General features: G+C 37.0%; 1 protein-coding gene across 9 annotated transcripts in view; it reads left to right on the forward strand.

Moving 5' to 3' along the window:
- The window catches only part of nrg2a (neuregulin 2a), a 91,700-nt gene extending 75,822 nt beyond the window's left edge, over nucleotides 1-15,878 (forward strand). For 2 of the 9 annotated variants that reach the window (XM_026195923.1, XM_026195922.1), the window contains exons 5-11: nucleotides 1,231-1,289; nucleotides 5,303-5,326; nucleotides 9,606-9,708; nucleotides 10,220-10,355; nucleotides 10,450-10,577; nucleotides 12,219-12,443; nucleotides 14,726-15,878. In XM_026195923.1, coding sequence (XP_026051708.1) covers nucleotides 1,231-1,289; nucleotides 5,303-5,326; nucleotides 9,606-9,708; nucleotides 10,220-10,355; nucleotides 10,450-10,577; nucleotides 12,219-12,443; nucleotides 14,726-15,377 — 1,327 coding nt within the window. In that variant the 3' untranslated portion in view covers nucleotides 15,378-15,878. Of the gene's footprint in view, nucleotides 1-826; nucleotides 904-1,230; nucleotides 1,290-5,302; nucleotides 5,327-9,605; nucleotides 9,709-10,219; nucleotides 10,356-10,449; nucleotides 10,578-12,218; nucleotides 12,444-14,725 lie in introns of all 9 variants that reach the window. The other 7 variants (XM_026195917.1, XM_026195924.1, XM_026195916.1 and 4 more) reach the window with 7 other exon arrangements.
- The last annotated feature ends 6,539 nt before the right edge of the window (nucleotides 15,879-22,417 follow it).

Consider the following 22,417-nt stretch of genomic DNA (forward strand, 5'->3'; position numbering starts at 1 on the left):
GGTTGCTTCACGCCAGCCTGCATACTGTATAAAATGATGTTCAATCAGTTTGATCTCTTGTTTTTCCAGTTTTTCCAGTTACATAACACTAGGACAACAAGATCAATTTACTTGAGAAGCAAAAATTTGTAAGATGTTTTAATTGTGTAATCATTTTATAAAGAAATTAAATTCATTAATTCTCCTAAAGATTATAACTGTATAAGATAAGTTTATTACTTGGCTATTGTTTGTACTTGACTGTTGACTATTATCCCAGTTTTTAATTTTAAGTGTTTTATCATTATTATTATTATTATCATCATCATCATCATTATTGCTTAAAATAAGAAAACGCTTGTTTTCAGAGAATATCTTGGCTAATATATTTCCCCCCTAGTTTATTAGAATCCCAATGTGAAAAAAGTAACATTCATAAGTTTGGAGTCAGTTTGATTTATTTATTTTTAAATAAATAACTACAGTTAATGAGCAATTTAGGACACATTCCTTTGATAAAAGAAATCATAAAGATTTTTTTTTGTACATTGTTACAAAAAAAAAAGTTTTTAAAATAAATGCCTTTTTGTTTTTACTTTGTTCATCAAAAATGATCAAGGAACTGCTTTCAGCTTTGATAATAATTTGGAATTTCAGAAAACAAAACTGGTTCAGAAAATGGTCCTTTTTTATGCTCTTATTGAACAAACATTGGCTGAAGAATAGCAGGTTGCGATTGGAGTGATTGTGTGGTTGTGTTTCTGACCTCGCTGTGTATAAAATCCTCTGTGTATGATGTGTTTGGTGAATATCTGTGTGTCATCTGTTCCACCTCTCCTTCCCCCAGATGTCCGGATGGATACTTCGGCCAGCGGTGCTTGCAGACAGAGCCCCTGAAGTTATACATGCCCAAACCTAATAAAAGTATGTTGACTTGAGTTGCACAGCCGCAAACAGAGGACCAGCTGTCACTGGGTTACCACTGTGGTCTCTCCCTTACCTCCTTCCACCTCCCAAGGCTTGCTGGCTTAAGTCTGTCCTGAAATAGACCCAGTGGTGCCTCCAGTGGGATCCTCTGCTTCTGCTGTACATCATTGTGCTGTTGTCCTAATGTTCTCTCTGCTTTCTTTTCCCCCTCTCTCTCTCTTTTGCTTTCACCCTCTCTTCTTTCTCTTGCATCTTTTCTCTCTCTGCTCGACACTCTCTCCCTCTCTCTCTCTTTCGTTCTATGGTTTTGTCTCCTTCTATCAGGTGTCCAAATGACTTTACTGGTGATCGCTGTCAAACCTACGTTATGGCCAGTTTCTACCGTATGTCCATTTCTTCTTCTGTCTGTCAGTCTGTCTGTTTTGTTTGCATGCTGAAACTGAAGATGTGGAATGTGGTTCTGGAATTGTTAATAACATACTTGTTGTTCTAACAAAATCGTTTTTTTTTTTTTTTTAACAACTAATCAGTTTTATTTGGTCCTTTGTGCTATTCACCCATTGCATCATTGGTTAACTGATTCGACATGATCTCGTAACATGATAAGTGATGCATGTTTTTAAATATGAATGCATGTTCTTTAATAAATTAAAACCGTAGCTTAGTTATAATCATAATGGCAATAATAAGACCCTAATTAAATGCTGCATCGTACTTTAACAGAAATATAGTTAATGTCAATTTACTAACAATGCTTTAACATGCTTTAGATTGTCAAATAATGTTACAGACATTATTATTACGAATGGTCAGCTTATAATTATTTAAATTAATAAAATGGGCCATAGTGATCACAAAATGGAAATTAATATTTAATTAATAAAATATAATCCCCCAAAAAATGTCCTATTAAGGATGACATTAAATATATATATATTTAATGTCAACCATTTACCAGTTATCAGCCAAAACCTGAAAATAGTTTTAATATCAGTGATAGTTCCTGTGATTCAAACAGTGGAGCATAGCGATTGCAACACCAAGGTCCTGGGTTCGATTTTCAGGCAACATATGAACTATAAAACCGTGTTCCTTAAATGCAAAAGTCACTTTGCATGACAATATTTTCTGAATGCATAAATATATGTAAATCATTTTTCTACCAAACTCTATATGTAAAAAAAAAATTCTACCGAATTTTAATGTACATGTATTTGAAATGACGTAGTTCTGCGATTTAGTCATTATTACAGCCTATTTTATTTGATATGATTATAACAACCTTAGTTTTCTGCACATTACCTCTCAGCAAAGTAAAAAAAAAAAAAAAAAAAAACATAAAAAGCATGAAAACACATTTTTTGCAAAGAAGCTGTCATTTTTCACCTTGTTTCTTATATCAGTTGTAGTAGTTCGCATACAATACACCGTTCTGTAGTTTCACAAGTGTGTGCGGCGTAAAACAAGCCATTGTTTTTTCTCGCCCAATCCGCCCCTTAATTATGCTGTGAAATGAAACCGCTCCACTTCCCCGAGGTGACACATTTTAACCGTATAAGGCTACAGATCGGCGTCTCCGCCGCACATGTCCATCAACCGCAGAATAACACCTAGATTAGAAGGGGGGCACAGGGATCACTACACCTGACAGCTCATGCCTGTGAGCTATTGGCTCCCGCTTGTGTCCACATAGTGTGTATAATCAGGCCTTTGTGCTCTCGACAGCGTTGCTATGCTGCCACTGTTTACATTGAGCTTACACTGAGCTTAATCTCTGCATATATTTATTAGATAATAAAAAGACAGGAGGTAGAACACGAAAAGGACAGAAAAGCATATACAGTGCCATCTGTGGACGGGAAGCATATACAGTTAAAAGATTTCCTCGCCATATAAAATGGAATAATTTATGAGGTGTTATTACAAACTCTCAAAGTGGTGCAAAACAAGAAAAAATATAATATGACACTTGTGCTATAACCAGTTGTTATGTCATGTCATGATTTATCAACCTGAGTTGTTACCTATATCAGGACAGCAGATCAAGTCTTTGCATGTGGGGCTTGTTAGCTTTTCCACTGTCAACAGCCAGGCTTCCTTTCCGTATTTTGTAGCATTGTTCATTTTGGGAGGTCTGGAAATGAGTGTCTGTCAACATAAGATGTTGAAACAGTGCAGGTACTGAGGCTTTTAGACCTGAGGAAATGTAAATAGTATAAATGCAGCACAATAGGTGCGTGTAGAAACAAGCAGCTTGAGTGAAAAAAAAAATGGCTTTGGCGCCACGGGTGAAAGAGAGAAATGAAGGCATTCCCCATCTTATTGCATGGTAGGAATATTACAATGCAGAGAAGAACATCTGACAAGATGTCATGCACAACCTGGCTGTAAATCCCAGCGTGCAGGTTCTGCATGAGGACAGAGCTGTCGTCTCCGTGAGAAAGTGATTTTCTGTCACTTTCTGTTCAATGCGCTGTTGAGAGAATTGTAATCACTTGACCAATTAGAGTCATAGTAAAGAGCTAAAACACTAGCTGACCTTCGGCCGGAGCAATGCAACAGCCCAGGGGCTTTTAGACTGCAGGCCATTTCATGTATAAAGAACAGTTTATACTGATTATTTATTTATTTTATTTATTTATTTATTTATTTTATTTTTTTGGAAAAATGGAAATGAGAAAAGGAGAACTTTTGAAGAATGTCCAAGCTACTTTTTACCATAATAGCATGAATGTGGACATGGGCAGCTGAACTAAAAAAAATATATATAGATAATTTATATATGTGTATCACAGTATGAATCATTCTTTATACATGAATGTGTATAGCTTCCTTTATATACATTTTATTAATTAAATGTATTTATTATTAAATAAATGTATTTATTTTGTATACATTATTTATTATGACGTTATCATTTGCACTTACATATTGTTGCTCTTTTGTTAGTTTTGATTGCTTCTATTGTCCTCATTTGGATAAAAGCATCTGCTAAATGACTAAATGTAAATATACAAGACAATTCCCTGCAAAGGAACCATAATATTAGTATTTTCTGGTAACATTTTACAATAGGTTTCATTTTCAAACATTAGTTAAAAGCATTAACTAACATCAACTAACAATATTTTGGATGCATTTATTAACCATTGTTGATGTTTATAATGTCCACGTTCATGTTAGTTCACAGTGCACATTTACCAGAGACGACTTTTAATCTTAAAAATATTTAGATCATAGATATTAACATTACCTAAGATTAATAAATGCCGTAGAAGTTTCATCCATTTATATCTTGTTAACTAATGTAGTTAACAAATGTTCTGTCAGGACCACTATCGTCCAAATGATAGACACTTAGCATACAGTTTGGTCTTGCAGTATGGTTCTGTTTTGTGCAACAAAAAAAATAAAATAAAAAAAGAGCAGCAATAATAAAACAGTGATCATTTCCTGCAGCTAATATGAGTCACGTGAGCTGCCCAGAAAACTGCTTGTCGCTCATTCAAATTATCTAAATATCCTGATGCCTGGGCCCTTTGAGTAAGAATATACTTTGATAGCATTATCAGCTACAGTATACCACCAGTTATAACACTCACAGCTCCGCATTTAAAGCCGATACGACTGCGTTCTCTAGCCAGTCTTGTGTTCTATCTGAAAGCACATAGAAGATAGACGCAAATTTGAGTATGATAATACCTGAATTATTTTGTCTAATCATAATATTTGTTGCATAGAGCATGTTTTACTAATATAGAGTATAAATAGCATCTTGTCATTAACAATTAACATAAAAATGCACCCAAATGTTTTATGAATAATATCCGCTGTCTGTGTGCCCCACAGGTAAGACACATCAGAGATCTTTTAATTGTGTAATTTAATGACTACTGGAATGTATAATCAATTCACCTGCATTCTTGCTGTTTTGTTTGTAGTATAACAATAATTATATTAATGATAGAGTTGAAATAACTGCCGTGGAATAGCATTAATTAAAGTGTCTAACAGTGACAGTGAATCGAATCTACTAACCTAGCTGCTCGTTTTAAAATCTCAGATCCTAATCCATGCAATAAATACCGAAATAAACTGCTAGTTTGGTGCTTTAGATGCTAGTTTGATGATTTTAATTATAATTCTATCTTATTATATGCAATTATACTCATCTCTTACCCATTAATCCCGGTTTGGTCGTATTTCAATCGTGCTCTAACCTGCATGATCTAACCACTTATTCTCTTTAGTATCTGCATGATGTGTCCACAATGTGACTTTCATAAGACCCATATGTGTTCCTGTGTATGGTGGGATATCTCTCTCTTAAATCTTGTTTTTCCTCTCTCTCTGTTTTTTTGTTTTGTTCTTCATTATCAACTTTGTGCACTGGCAGAGTCTCTTGGGATTGAATTTATGGGTATGGACCGATCCTTCATTCTGATTTCCAGATTGAACTGTGTAGCTCTCTTTCCATTTCACACAACTCTCTGATGGACTCTAAAGCAAATGAACAAATTGATTAACGAATAAATCTGTCAATCAGCTGTTGCTCTGTATAGTAGCCTCTCTTTCCAAGAGTCAGCATGGGAATCATTATCTGCAGCCCTCGTCCCGTCACAATGGGGTGTTAAGGCTTTGTTCAGACAGGCAGAAAGAATCGGATCCGACTCAAATCCGTTTCGGGCAAAAAACAACAACTTGAAATCCGATGTTTATAAGCACCCATATGTGGTCTAAATGTCTGATTAAAATCTGTTTTTTGGAATGTGTTTTAGTCTGAATGATCATATCAGATTTCAAATGTTTTTATTTGAGTTTTATTTTGATCTGTCATTCAGTAACATGACTCATATGTAACATCATACAAACTGCGCAATACTCACTGGAAAAAAGTCAAAATAATATATATTTAAAATTTATATGGATTTTTCCGACTTTAATAAAGGTAATATTAAAATTAGATTTAATTCAGAAATGAAAAGGATGCTTAATATAGAAAATTATTTATTATAAGTATTGCTTTATATATATTTTTAAATCAATTAATTAATTCCAACAAAAAGAATGTCATATTATATTGCCCCTTTTAAAAATGCTGTATAAAAAATTTGTTCTGGCAAACGATTAATCGAGATTAATCACATCCAAAATAAAAGCTTTTGTTTACATTATATATTTATATGTACTGTGTATATTTATTATGTATAAATAAATACACACAAATACAGTATATATTTTGAAAATATTTACTTTTATATTTATAGATTTATATATTCATATTCTTATATTTTATACTATTTAATATATTTAATATGCTGTTTATATATATATATATATATATATATATATATATATATATATATATATATATATATATATATATATATATATATATATACATACATGCATACATGTGTTTGTACTTATATATACATAACAAATATACACAGTGTACAGACATATTATGCAAACAAAAATGTGTATTTTGGATGCGATTAATTGCGATTTTTAAAACCGCACTAAAAAAATCGTCCTTTTGTAGCCATTTTACAATCCCACAAGCAGTCTTTTACCCCAAAATCCATAGAATAGCCTGTATATACACCATATACTCACATAATATACTCAAAATGTCCAAAAGATAAGTTTTGACAACTGAATTGCACTTGTGTGCAGTGTTAACAGTCGGCTCACTGTTTTACCTATTTAAAATTACCCATCAATTTTAATGCAGCCCTAAAAATGTTGCTAGAAACAGTTTTAATGTGAGCGTTTAGCAACTTGCGTAGTTAGTTCAAGTTTTACGTAGGACTTTTGACAACCATATATTTTGTTGAATTGGTTGGAACGACATAAAGAGTCAGCAAATGAGTCAGTATTTTGTCATCAACATGAAGATGTACACAGATTTCTTCAAGTGTATGCAGCTTGCCGCAGGCTCTTAAGGAGTTAGCATTATACGGGGGTGATTTGTATAAACCTCCGTCGGTTTTACACACCGACCTGGTGTTTACTGAACGGTAAACATAACAAGTGTGTGGCTTCAAGTGAATTTATGTGCACTGGAGTTGTACAAACATTCGATCTAATTATGTATTACCTGGAAAGCCTCCGATCACGTTGATAAAACATGTTCATTTTCCCCTACACATGCACTTTTAGGATTTAGCCCCTTTATTGTATTTGGACATTTTTAAAAGGATGCAATATAATTTTATTTTAAACCAGAAAAAAGATAAAATGTGGTTGGAAAAAATAAACTAAATTGTACACTTTTGTCATTTTAGATAAAGGTAAATACAGTAGGTAACAAAAAAAACAAAAAAAAACAGAAACAATTCATAATACTGTACATAGTTTTCTTCCTCGAGATTTGTTGATATTTTTACTAGAAAACAACAACAAAAATTAATTTTTGGCATCAGGGATTGTACAGCTGTATTTACAAAGCGTTTACACAAAATCTGATCATGACCAGCTGTAACTTCTCCAGATGGTCTTTTATTGTACAGTACAGTCATGGTGCTTTGCTCTCAATGCAGTGTGGATGAGTGCTGCAGATAAAAGTTCCCCTTTCTTTCCTCTTTCCACAAAATAGTTCCTTTACTTTCATTGTCTCAAGTTTTTCTCTCTGTTCCATCTGCCCGCTTTCCTGTTGTCTTTGCTGACTTATTTTTCAAATCTATCCTTGCACGCTACTTTCCATTGTTCTGCTTCACCGATGCGATTTCTGCAGCTGCATTTGATAATGGTTCAAATTGAACGGAGTTTTTGTTTTCTGTTCTTAATTTTACTGGGCTTGAACAAACTGAATCCTAGTGCCCTGGCATGCCAAACTGCATCAGTCTAATAATTAGGTTGTTTATATGACCTCTCCCAATCGTCTGTTCTTTGCTTACAAAAACAGCCTCTGTTTTTCCTTGAAAATGATCCATTTTACGGCATGTGTAAACTAGGCTCTCTATGAAGTCACGTTGTGTGCTTAAAGCACATACTCAGCTCCGTTCCTACCAGCACAGATGAGGCCCTTCAGAAATAATGTTCTCCTCCTCGCTCTGTACTACCGAGCAAACGACAGCTGGATAATTTCATTATTGATTATAAAATATTTCTCCCCTAACTAGCCCCTATCCCTCTCGGATTCACATTCTCTTCCTTTCAGAAGGTCTCTGAGACCAAACCAAGGCTCATTTCCAAGGAAAAATCAGAAGGCTTGAAGTAGTCTGTGGTTTAATATAAAAAAAATAAATAAAAACTTTGCTTTTGAATTGTACCCAGTATTAAATTTGTGTTAAAGGAATATTCCGGGTTTAAACAGGTTATACTCAATCTACAGCACGAGTGGCAAAAGTTTTCTTTAAATAAGCAATACTCGATGTTACAGTGAAGCTTTATAAAAGCACTTACATTGATTCTTTTGTTAACATATGTATTCTTTGTGCTGAAAAACTTTTTTACGGTTGGGTTAAGCTTTGTTGCATAATGTTACGTTACCACAAAAATGGATTCATACCTTGTTTTCCTTAAAAACGCAGTGCAACTACTGTAAATATGGGAAAATTTTGAAGGATTTGAAAGCAGATATGTACTTATAGTTGAAAATGTTATAGAATTATTTAAACTATAAACTATTGAATCTATTAACCATGTTAATATTGTTAGTCATTTTAAGCTTTTAAAGTAGAAAAAAAAACCTTTACAAATAAATGGTTAGTAAGGTTTTTTTTTTTTTTTTTTTACTTAAAATAATATTAACAAGAATAATGTTAATGTCTTATAACTATGCAAATTGGCACATTCACTTCCATTGTAGGCGCCTCAAAATAAAGTCCAATTTATTTATTTATTTTGTACTCTGTAAAAAATAATTTAAAGTTTTTTATTTATTTATTTATTTAAATTTAATTTAATTTAATTTATTAAATTTTAAAAAAATTGGGTAGTCGATATACCACAAATGCTGACAAATGAGCTCAATTTGACCAACTGCACCCAGGATATTCCTTTTTCTGTGCATCCATGATTTTGTTCGTTATGAATATGCCTACATTAAAAAAAAAAAAAAAAAATATATATATATATATATATATATATATATATATATATATATATATATATATATTACTGACCAAGCCAAATGAGCACCCTGATGATTGTTTCTGTGCCTCCATGTAATCGCTTCTTAAACCAATTTGTCCCAAACATTTATCCACATTACAATTGTCCTCTTGATATGCTGTTTGATCTTGTAAATTGAGCTGAATTGTGACGCCCCCCGGTGGAGGAAAGCATCCATGGACTCACAGAAATCACCAGCGCCTTTCGGGAAATGGTTCAGACTGACCGATTCCCTCACGTCCACGATAGTGAAGTGTGTTGTTCGTCACGCAAGCGCTTTCCACTGCTGAGCTGGTCCATTAGAGCCCTGAACTTCATTCCTATCTCCCGATTAATCCTCATATCCATGCAGTCAATGAGAGCGTACCAGATCTGAGTCATGCTGAATACACCCGATAGAAAGAACATGCTCATCTGAGCCGTACGTGATATCTCTCAGATTTCATCATGAGATGACATGAAGAAGGATCGGCGCAGCAGTGGGAACTGTTTACGAGAGTTGAGAAGCAGTTTTAGTTGCAGATGAGGCTGATAATTGTTGTGTGTGTGTGTGTGTGTGTTTGTGTGGTGATGTGCAGAGGCAGAAGAGCTCTATCAGAAGAGAGTCCTGACAATCACCGGCATCTGTGTGGCTCTTTTGGTGGTGGGCATAGTCTGTGTGGTGGCCTACTGCAAAACCAAGTAAGTATAAGGCACAACGGCAGTGATATTGCTTCTAATGATAACATATTACTGTAATATCATGTTTATTTGTGCCTCAGGTTATTTTTTGTCTGGCTTCAATTGTAGAACTAATTCCTATCAAACTTGAAATCGCATATTATGAATATTAATGAACTTTTAAAAGTACACACAGCTTCATAATGGGTTTTTTTATGCTGTTTTTGAGGGTTTATCAAGGCTGCATTCATAAAGTAATTGTGAAATATTATTTAAAAAAATATCAAAAATGTTTTCTATTTGAGTATATAGTATATTAAAATAAAATAGCAAGTTTCCCCCACACAGTTTGTATTTACTGTATATCTACTGGTCATAATACAGTAAATAACCAAACTGAATGTTACATTTTATTTAGCTTTTCATTTAGCTGTAACTAACGGTAGAACGCGGTAGAAAGACTTTTTCAAATGTGACGTGGTGATTGTGACTCTGGGCCGGTGTCTGAGAGAGTGTCACTGCCTCACTGTAGCCTCCCCCCCAGGAAACAGAGGAAGAAGATGCACAATCATCTGAGGCAGAACATTTACGTGGATCATCCCAACCGCAACCTGGCCAACGGACCCAATCACCCAGGACCCGGTCCTGAGGAGATACCCATGGTCGATGTACGTCCTTCTTCTTAAGAAATGGAATTTGTTGTGATGCATTGTCTTCTGTCAGTGACCGAATGGCTTTTTTTTTCTTTTTCCCCAATTGTAGTATATCTCCAAAAATGTCCCGGCGACTGAGCGCGTCATTAGACACGGAGCGGAGGCACCTTTTCCTGGCAGCCGGCAGTCTTCCAGATCCCACAACTCCTCCACCCGAGCTCATTCCTCCACTCACAGGTACATTCCTGACAGCGTGGCATGTTTGACCACATATGAGCAGAGGATATGTGTGTGTAGACTCATCAAGAACCAGGGGTCATGCTCTAGCTGCCCCCCTACAAGAGTCATACGTCTGTTTTCATCTCATTCAGCATTCTTTCCCTTCCACTGTCCCGCTGGACTCCGAGTCAGCAGCCATGATTCATTCCTTTCAGAATCAAGCCACAGGTGTGAGTGAGTGAGTGAGTGAGTGAGTGAGTGAGTGAGTGAGTGCGTGAGTGAGTGAGTGCTGAGAAACTCAGAGGTTATACACCATGATCACCTCGCAGGCCTCCGGCTTCACGCTTCTCACTCAAACTGATTCTTACACACATATGGGTTAAACCAGTGCTTCTCAGTTTGTTCTGTCATGACTCCTTTGTAACAGGAGCAAACTTTGTACATCCTTAACACTTCCACTGTAATCAAACAACTGCATTGTTGGCTAATTTTGTTAGCAAGTGTAGTACTTGTTGAATAATGGGGAAGTATTCGACAGATTGTGATTTTTCATACCGTGAAGTTATGGAAACTTATAGATCTACACTTAATGATTTAGCAAAGTAAATTAAATAGTAAGTTAATAGTAAATTAAAGGATTTTTATTTTTTACTATTCGAGTCCCTTGGAGTGTTGCATCTTATCAGTTTGAGATTCACCTCCAAATATCCAAAGAGCACCGGTGATCACGTGAAGAGACCAGTGCAGCCTCTGTCGAGTTAAGTTATGGTTTTATGGAAATGTATTTTTTTTATCTGTTAGTTTAAAAATAAAATAAAAAAGCACTACTACATTTTGATAGTTTTCACTGTTGTGAATAATGAATTGCCTGTAAGTAATAAAAAAAAAACATTTCTTGCTAGTGGACCTTAATTATAATTAAGTTTGTGGATAAAATATAAAAAATACATATACATAATTCAATTTAAAGATAAATCTAATGGATAGTTAACTCAGAAATCAAACTTTTGCCATAATTTATTTACCGTCATGCCGCGTTTTTATCGCTTCTAAGAACTAAAACTGTATAACTTTTGTTAATTGAAATAAAGCTGAAATTAAATAAAATATTAGAAGAAAACCTTAAACCAATCTAAAATGAGAAATATTGCCTTGACAATATATATTAATATATATATATATATATATATATATATATATATATATATATATATATATATATATATATATATACATTCTTTTTAATTACATTGGTCGGCCAAGGTCCATTATGTTTTTAAGTTCAAAACAAATGCAAAAATGTAAATACATTTATAAAATGTATAAATAGTACTAAAATAACGCTGGCCTCATTGTGATACAATTATCTGTGGAACACAAACTGAGATGGATGAGACACGAGTGGATTGCGACCAACTGTCCAGTTTCTAAAATCACATAAAAGTAGTCCATATGACACCATATGCTCTATATTCTTGTGAAATCATGCTCTTCTTTGAAGCCAAAGGAAATGAAAGAAATCTAAGAACCTGGGAAGCCTCCCGTCCCCCTACACTTTGAGAACCACTGGGTTAAGCATCTTGTGCACTTTTGCTATCCTGCTTTCTTTCTTTCCTTCCCTTTTCTTTCATTCTCTTTCTTTCTGTCTGTCTTTCTCAGACACGAAGGGAGAACGTGGAGTCTGGAGCGAACAGACAGCGTCCTCTCCGACTGTCCTTCCGGCATGATGTCGTCCTCAGTGGGGACCAGTAAATGCAACAGTCCTGCGTGCATGGAGGCGCGGGCCAGGCGTGCCGCACACTGTGGCTTTACTGAGCCCCACCGGCCGGCCCTGCAGTACGGCGACTCTTTCGACTCGCTTGGGGACTCTCCGCATAGCGACAGGTGCGCAGGAGCGCCCCCTCTCTGCAGCCATGGCACTGAGAACTATTTTAGTGTGTGCAGCAAGACTCTTCTCCGCTTCACTGCACAGTCTCTTTTACCCCTGGGGACTGGCATGGGTGGCATGAAAGATTCAATAGCAGATATTCACAGCACGTACCATTACAGGAAGGGTTGAGGGTGCTCCAACCCCTCTAATTAATAGTGTTCCTGTAGCTCAATTGGTAGAGCATTGTGTATCAAGCGCAAGGTTGGTCATTCGATTCCCCGGGAACACAACATAGGTAAAAATTGATAGCCTGAATGCACTGTAAGTCGCTTTGGATAAAGCTTCTGCTAAATGCATACATTTGATTTAAAATTGTAATTAAAACCTTAACCCCAAAGACAATTTAACAGCCCATGCAACACATATATAGCAATATATATATATATATAGTTACATGTACTATGTCAGCATAAGAAATAAGAAAGCTGACCCCTCAAAAGTCATTGTATAAATTGTACACTGCATACTGTGAAGAATATAACCATAAAACTCATTGCGCAAATCGTGCAGATGCTCTGGCCCAGCTGTCAGAGAGGGAGTCGGGGTCAAGCAAAGCTTCGCTGCTCCAGATACACAGTATTTGTATCAAGGCAGAGAGATTTTAGCCCATGGCCAGCTGTATTTACAGTTATCTCTTGCCTGCGAAACGCCCACGCCACCATGCAGGGGCCAAAACGGGAGAATTTATACCGTGAGGGGTTCATTAAGTCAACAAGAGCAGAACAACACGTTATCTCAGGGGTGAAACAGGTCTCTGGTGTTCTGCCCTGTCTCTACCTTCTCTCCTGCTCTGCAGCTGGCTGAGCTGTTGTGCATACGGCTATCTGCCCTCAGGCTTTGCAAATCTGTGACAGAGCAGCCGGTGTTAATTTATCTGCTCCAGTTTGTCTGTGGCCTCCTCTCTCAGGGCACACTCACTTTAACTCACACAGCACAGGCCAAAGGAACAAGCACACATAGAGAGGGGTTTTTTTTCTGTCAAAGGCATCAAGGAAAATTACCCTCATACATGATTAAGTGCAGCATGATTAACGCTAATGGAAGGGAACTCGTAAGGCAAGCGTTGTCATCCATCTGGTAGCATGCTGCAGTAACGATGCTAAGCCAAGACTGGGAGGTTTGACGTGGCCTCATTTGTTCCTGTAATGTGTACGTCTGCTGTCGTTTGCTATTGAGCTTTCTGCCGCCATGTCTTAGTGCACATACTATCCTTTTTCTAGTGCCATAGCAAGGTGGGCGCAAACTGATACAGTACTGTAAAAGTACAAGGCAGGAACACTGCATACGGACAGCAGACACAGAACAGGGATCCCACACCTTTAGACCAGTTGATATTCATTAATTATCCATGATGCAGTAAGGATTTTAACAGAATTTTTGTATAACTAAAATATACTCAAAGGATTTTCTTGACTTTTCCAGGCTTAAAATTCCAGGTTCTCCATGAATGTAGAATGTGAAGAGGTTCTCAAGCTTGAGGTCACCCATGTGTGGTCAGAAGCACAAAAAATAATGTATTGTATTTATTTATTTCTTTTAGCACGTTTATTTTAAAAGCTTTTTATTTTCAGCTTAATATATGAAATATTACATTATATTATTTAAAATGTATAATATATTCTGTATATTAACATTACCATAGAAATTCATATATTTATTCAACAAAGATGCATTATTGTGAACAAAAGTGTAAGTACAGACGTTAAACATTTTTCTAAAAAAAAAAAATAATAATAATAATAATAAGTTATATATATATATATATATATATATATTTTTTTTTTTTTTTTTTTAAATAGTAAATGGTTATCTTACGTTGTAATTATACAATTTTAAAGTTTTACTCTATTTTTGATTAAATAAATGCTGACCTGGTAAGCATGAGAGACTTTGATAAAATGGTAAAATGGTAGCGTGTTATAATTATTACATGTATAAAAATAAAAAAAATAAAAAAAATGATCGATCCAACCTGGATATACAGTGATCTCCATGTCTCCATGATTTGCCACCTCTGAGATTCTAAAGTGAATGGTTTCATTCTGTTATGTGGATGACCCGAAAAATTTGAGAACCTCTGAATGCGGTGGTGGGTCCCTTCACTTTTAAAGTATGTGTACTTGAGACGTTTTACTGACGTGTGTATCTGTTCCACACAACTTTCTTCTCTCCTGCTCTTGCTCGCCCTTCTTCCTCTCTCTGCTGTCTCTCTCTCCCTGTCCTTCTCTCTGCACAGGTACGTGTCGGCGCTGACCACTCCGGCTCGTCTGTCTCCGGTGGACTTCCATTACTCACTGCCCCCACAGGTGCCTACCTTCCAGATCACGTCTCCCAACGCCAGCCACGCCATGTCTCTGCCGCCTGCCATCCATGCCCCTTACCCGCCGGAGGAGGACCAGCCTCTGCTGCGGCGCTACCAGGTGCCCCTGCACGAGGCCCGGGTCCACGAGCCCTACCGGCAGCAGCAGCGCGGCAGCTACCTGCGAGACAGCACCGGCAGCCTTCCATCCAGCCCCTACCGGCTGGCTCAGGAAGAAGAGTACGAGAGCACCCAGGAGTACCTCTCCTCGATGGAGCAACCAAAGAGAAGCAGTCGGCACTGGCACAGGTCCAGACTCAACGGCCATGTGGCGCCACGCGGCTACCAGCCCTCCCGGGACTTAGGCTCGCGCAGCTGCCTGTCAGACAGTGACTCGGAGGAGGAGGAAGGTGAGAGCACGCCCTTCCTCAGTATGCAGAACATGAACGCCGGCGAGCCCGTCACCCTCTACAGGCCCGTGCCCGACACGCAGACTTCTCACGCCCAGAGGGGGCGGCACGGGCCACGCCCCAACACACAGACCAGACTGACGCACTCGCGCTCCAAACTGGACAATGCACCCCACTAGAGAGACCACCACCTATCCACAAAAACCCGATCTACTATAGACATGCACCTATAAGAAATATTTTTATTTTATATAACTGACAGATATTATAAACAAATGAAATATTTATTTTCATTTTAGCAAAAGTTGTCTACTAGTTAACAGCAAAGACTTTTTTTATAGGGAAAACTCTATTTATATGTACATTTTGATTTACAGCATAAAAAAAAAAAGATGTGCCAATTTTTTCACAACTTAAAAAAAAAAAAAAAAAAAAAATAGAGTAATATTGTGGTGCCTTTTGCTGTATGCTGAGGGCCAGAGGGCCAGTGGAGTTTTTTGTAGCCTTTCTTATACGGACGCCTCATTTTTTATACTCGTTTACTCTTTTGTTGTCTCTTTTTGGCCTTTTTTTTTCCTTACTTTCCTTTCCAGGTTGTGTTCTTTTGGGAGCTGACCCCCATTTGAACTGTGACATCCCCCCCTTCCCACCGTCATGCAATATAAACCACTCTAACATAAGGTGTATGTTTACATGAATTTGATCCACGGAGATGTTTTATGATCATGTTGCTTTGCCAACAGGAAAATCGATGACAAATGCAATCGGGGGTTTGGGGGAAAAAAAAAGGTGCGAGTGTGATTGTGTGTGAATGCGAACGACCAAATGCGAGAGGCCTCGAAATGACTGTGGCTCTGAGAAATATGCTGCTGTTGTGTAGACTTGCGCATGTGGGCACTTGACGTTGTCTTACAGATGCACCGCCTTGACTTGCTTTGCATCCCTACAGGGTAAAGGTGCGGTCACATCTACCATTGTTCGGGCGAATTTTCGTGGGCGAAATCCAGTGATTTCAATGTGAATTCCAGGTGAGGTTGGTTAGCTGCATTGACCAAAAGAAAACCGTTTGGTTTGAAAGTGACTCCTGTGTGAGCGGTGAGTTTTCCCCTTCAATTTTCGCTAATGTGACCGCACCTTGAGGTTTGTCACACAGAAGCCTTCACTTTCCAAAGGGGGATTGTAGGTCCAATGTGAGGGGGCCTTGAGCCGAGCTGTCAGTGCTAATAGCTTTTGACAGATAACAAAGAAATAAAGAACATATAGTCTCTCCCACTCAACCCACTTTCCCGTTACTCAGTCGGATCGCCCTCATTATCAGCACATCCATCCAGTTAGAGCGGCCAGTGGAGAGATAGACGGGAGGGATGGAAGGCCTCGCAGCGTCTCAGGACCTCACTCCACTGCACATCTTCCTCTAGCGCAGGACTGAAGAGAGACTGACACCAGGCTGATGGATGTGTCCGCTTCACCAATTGGTCCCGGTACTTTGGGACAGGGAGAGTAAAGAGACCGTTCACACAGGACACGTTTGTGTAGTTTTTCAACTGTAGCTTTGTTTGATGCATTCCATTCAGATGCTGGATATTCCTATTCGATATTTCTGACTTGGGATCATAAAGGCCCAAACCTTGGAATATGGTGTATAAAGAAACAAATAGCATAGCAGAGATGCACACACACACACACACACATATATATATATATATAATTTATTCTAGTATTTATAATACATTTGAAATATTATTGCAGTATAATTGCACTTTTTTTCTTTTCTTTTTTTCCCCACATAAATATCCCATTTTCAGACGCCATGTCAAGTTGAACTGGCATGCAGAAGAGTGGATGAGTTACCAGTGAAAAATAGAAATATAACGGACCAATCAAATGAATGTGAGGGTGTGATGAGCATGTTTATATTTAACAACAGTTTATGGGTTGGGTATGATACTTTATTCAATTCTGTGCAGGATTGAGCTGATTTCAGTGTCCGAATGTGTCCTGTGTGAACAGCATGAAAAGTGCCTGTGCCGAACACCCAGTCACATACACACAAAAACAGTCTCAAATGACAAGACAAATAGCTGTGAAAATGATTAGGGGTCATTAAAATACCAAAATATGCAAACGTTATATTCTACTTGTGTTCCAGTGCATTACATTTTTGTGTGTGTAATGTGGAGACTACTTGTTTCCTGTTGTTGTTTAACTTTAAGTCAGTGTTTTTCATTAGCTCCACATATTTCATAATTATTTAATATATTTGTAGTTACTCTAAGACATCAAATAGTGCAGGTCATTATTATTATTATTATTATTAGTTTAGATTGAATGCTATACCATCAGTTTATCACTCTTCTTCATATGTAAGTCCATGTCCATTTTGAAGCACTCACTGGCCCCATCCAGAAACAGCTGCACTGAATGACTCCGTTTGGATGAAAATACTCCTACACTGAGAAATGGTCAGTACTGATAAGTTTGAGATGAAGTGTACTAAAATCAGCTGTTTTAACTCTTCACCTTCTGCAACGAGTGTCCACAGTCAGCATCAGCTTGCCTCCTTGTTGTAAAGATGTAAAGAATAATATGTTCAGGGAGGTGAAGTCAGTTGGTCTCTGCGAAGAAAATCAACACCAAATATAACGGAGGAAGATTAGAACTGGACAGATACGTGATAAATGTTTTCATGCACTTCTTCTATAAGAAAAAGAGATGAGTTGTGATTATTTTGGTGAAAAAACCAATGTACAAGTCCTGATAAAATGGGTGTAATGCAGTGTTATGACAGTACGATGGAATATCGTTGTTTTTTTTGTTTTGTTTTTTTAAGAGATGTTTTGTTTGAAGTTTGGGCAGAAATTATTTCGACCCCCTTCCTTTCTTCCTTAAGTTTTGGGTCTTATTTGTATGTTTGAGAAATGCCAAAAAGACAGTGCTCTAGTTAGTTTAAATGTGATATCGCTACTCAACAGTTATGTCCTGCCAGTTTATTTCTATTTAATTTCCCCCTGCTTGAAACGTCTAAACACCTCACCTCTGCATGTCCTTGTGGTCAAGGTTAGATGGGTGCATGGTATAAGCAGCAGATCCCCCTACCCCCACCCCGCCCCCTCCAAGTCAGTGGAAGTGTATTTTATTTACATTTTTTACATTCAGCAATAAAAAAAGGAATATTTCCCCCCACCATGTTCATTCTTGGAAAATGCTAGAGGATTTAAAAAAGTGAGACAAATACACACGACTGTCATAGATTGTAAAAATAAAATGAAAACACCTGTTCATATGAGAAAATAAATCTTTCTTGATATCATTTTGACACATGCCCATATCTGACCTGTTGCCTGTCTCATCTGTGTGGCTAGAGATTTTTACAGCTCAGTGAACAAACCCACGGTGAAAGTCAGACACAGAACCGGAAATGCTGGGAAGAGACTCGTTCTCTGTGAGGTTATTAGACAGTGTGCACCTAGTTTTCTGTTGCAAATTTAACTGTCACTCACATTTTTGAATATAGACTTGAATGTGCATGATACAAACCTCAATTTTTATAATTCATGACTGAAAACATTTTGTTACATGATTTTGATGTACCATTTACATGGTAATGCAATGTTTGAATTTAAAAATGGAGATTTTAAGATTTCAGTTGATATATAATTTCTGATGATTTCTAAAATGTGTAAAAAGGCAATGAAGAAGTCTTTTTTTTTTTTAAACAAAGGTCAAATCTCCTGTTATAATGTACGTTTTTGAGGGTGCTCTCTTGTCATGAATTAATCTATTACTTTTCCTACATCATTTTTAACAAAAAAAATTGGTAAAATAAATATTTGGGAGTCATAGACCTTTCCAACGATATATAGTTTGTCAAGATTAGATTAGATTTAATTGTAATATAGAGAGGTAAAATAGGCGTCACGTATACGGGATGGGGTGACCGTTAAAGGGTTAAGAAGTATTATTATTTTTTAATAGGCTAGTTAAAATACTATAAAATACTATTTTCTATTTATGTACTATTTAGGCTAAATGTTTGATTTTAACAATTAACGTAATGAAAGCTTCCTAGAGGTTTTTAAAATCGTCATTAATATAAAATGTACACGTGCTCACGTAGATGTTTAGTGCTCGCACAAAAGTGTAATTTCGGATGCTATGTAAATACTTAAGCTGTTACACATCATTTATTCACTTTATATTTAGCGTTAAGCGGTCGTGGATATTTTAACATCGAATGTGTGAGGCTTCCGGAGTCAGTCAGCTCAGGTATTTTATCTTTATAAAACCGTGAGTTATGCTGCTTAAAGTTGCACAATGGTGTTTGGTATATTGTTTTATTAACTTAGTAATTGTAGACTAGTTTGTTGAGCAAGTATTTTAACCATTTATTGCACTTTGTTGTTCTTGTTTACCTGCGCAGCTGATAAATCATAAGTCTCGCATATTCACGTTCGAAATTGAAAAAGGCAAATAAAGCCATGCAACCAGTTTTAGCATTTATGTTTTATATACATACATATATATATATATATATATATATGGGCCAGAGGAAGCAAAGTGCATGCCCTTGTCTGTGGCTCCCTTTTCGGGGTGAAACAATGTGCGATTAATTAATTATTATTACCTTATGTTATTATTACCTTATGTGTGTGACATTAAGGCACGGACAGACGGAGGAGGGTGAGAAACAAGGTCAGAATGGCTCTCTCACAACAGTTTGTTCCTCCAGCTGCACACATCTGAGTTTCACTGTCGAAGAGGCGAATCTTTGTGTCTTGTGAGACATTTCCAAGACATTCATCTGGGGCCCATCATCGCCAACACTGTGCTTTCCACTCGATGACCCTGATCAGCTCTCAGTTTTATGTGTTTCTGCACTCTTTGGTCAATCCAGACATGCCTAAACATGAAACATATGCCTCACTATATTGTTGAGGAGCTGCCAAGTAAACTTGAACATACCGTTCCATGGTAACTTAATTGTAGGTGGACTGCGGCCTACCTGTTTTAAGTTTCACGCTTACAAGTTTAAGAAGTAATTACTTGCCTGGTTCTACTGGGCAAATGCAGTAAAACGAGTATGTTATCTCTGACCGTCATATATGTGTAGTTATGAAAGCAGTATAGTATTGAGTAGCATCTGAAACGCCATATTTTTCTAAACTCGATTACTTCAGTTATTCATAAAAGTGATAATGCCTTGAGACTATAGTCTAAAAACCTGATCTAGAGTTCAGCTAGTATTTTTCTTATGCGAAGAGTTTAGTTTAAAAGCTCACTGCATCCATTATTTGGCAGGTATTAAGAAAGTGATATGTTACAGATATCCTGGAAGGGACTTTTGCACAATTCAGATTAATTTGGCACATTATGTCTGTAGTTTCTGAGCATGTGTGGTGACCCTGCTTTAAAAAAGAAAAAAAAAGAAAAAAAACGCTTAAACCAGCATAAAGGCCTCACACACAAATCTTCGTCAGAAGAATTTTGTAGGATCATATTCATTTTAATAAGTTCATTTAATTCAAAATTTTGCATGACATTAAAGCTGTCTTTTACTTTGCTATAAGCTACATGCCCAAAGCTGGTGCTCTTCCATAAAACAACAACATTCTGCCGCATTTTTAGGATTGATCTGATCGGATAAAAGTATATTTCTTTTGGGAAACAGTTGTTTTGGTGTGAACAGGCCTGTTAAAGCTGCGGTAGGTAACGTTTGACGCTCTAGCGGTTAATAAACAGAACTGCTTGCGTCTTGCGGAAGAACATCGTAGCCGGAACTACTTATCTCTGTTTATGTCTATGAAGAATCACAAAGGTACTGGGTTACTCCGCCGCGGTACCCCCAAAGCAATCTAAAATAGTCCGAATATAAACACTTATTATAGGTGCACCCTAGTGATTCAGGACAAGCTAAAAACACGGTTTGGAAAATGGATTCATGGTGTTCTCGCTTATTATATAAATTTTTCTACATTTTGAACACAAACAAAGTTACGGACCGCAGCTCTGATTGGTTGATTTCTTACCGGGAGCGGTCTGTAACTGCAAATGGCAGTAGGACCACTGGGAGGAGCCAGAGGAGCTTGATTTTTTTCACAGATTATCTGTCTCATATTCTACTGTCAGGACATAATGACAGGTTTAACAAATATGTTAACAAATATATTTTCACTGCAGCTTTAAGGTGGTTTCTGGTCTCCTTATTTTGGCTAAAGTGCTGAAGCTGGCGTTTTAGTTGAAGTAGAACCTGAAATTATACGAATTTTTGATAATATGAGTGGGCATGAACTCATACGGTCTGAATGAAAATGTATTCGTTTGCAAGCCCAAATCTTCAGCAGGGTGTGAGCAGATCATACTAAAACATACTTTTATTGCCACTAGTGTAGCAAATCTTATATGAATTGTCACGAGAGTCTTTGGTTTTAGTGCATTCTGGGTGAACACTGGAAAAACAGAATGATGTATATGGACTGGAGGAAATATATCACCTTGTTTCTAGAGCCAAAGGCAGTTATCAAATTCGATACATATCTGTCTTTCCTCCGTCATAGAAGCAGCAACACTGAAAATCTGGTTGTATGTCCTTGGGAACGTCTCTCACTACCTGAATGGACAGTGAATCATTGAAATAGACCGTTGTTGGCATGAGCTCCATTCTTTATTCATTCACGTCAGGGAAAAAGGTATAAATCATAATGATAAACGGATTGCCTCTGAGTTTTATTTAAGGGAGTGATGTGGTTCATCCACTACAAGGGAAGTTTGACGTGATGTCTAATCATTCAAAGGAGTGGAAGAACAGACTGTGCATGTTTGGAACAGTGCCATTGTGGTTTTCTCTTCTCTGGTGAGCTCTGATTTTAAGATGAAGGTGTGGAAAAGGGAATATTAGTCTCCAGATGATAACCTGATATGAAAGGCGTTTGGGTCTCAAACTTTCCAAATGTTGCCTCACCTTCAAAATGTGCTAATCATTTCCCAGATGATTTGGCATCATTGTCTTTTCCCATCTACTGATTGCCAAAAGCTGGATAGCCAAAGAATGATCTCATTAATTTCAGACACCGCACCAAAACGTTTCAGACACATTGACTGGCAAATTGACTTCCCAATATGCATGGCGATGTAGAGTTGAGGAATATGTTTAGATTTCATTCATGAATTTATGACAAGAATAAACTGAATCAACACTAAAATGTCATTGTAGTTTAGCAGA

This window comes from Carassius auratus, chromosome 21, assembly GCF_003368295.1.
Source record: "Carassius auratus strain Wakin chromosome 21, ASM336829v1, whole genome shotgun sequence".
Taxonomy (NCBI): Eukaryota; Metazoa; Chordata; class Actinopteri; order Cypriniformes; family Cyprinidae; genus Carassius; species Carassius auratus.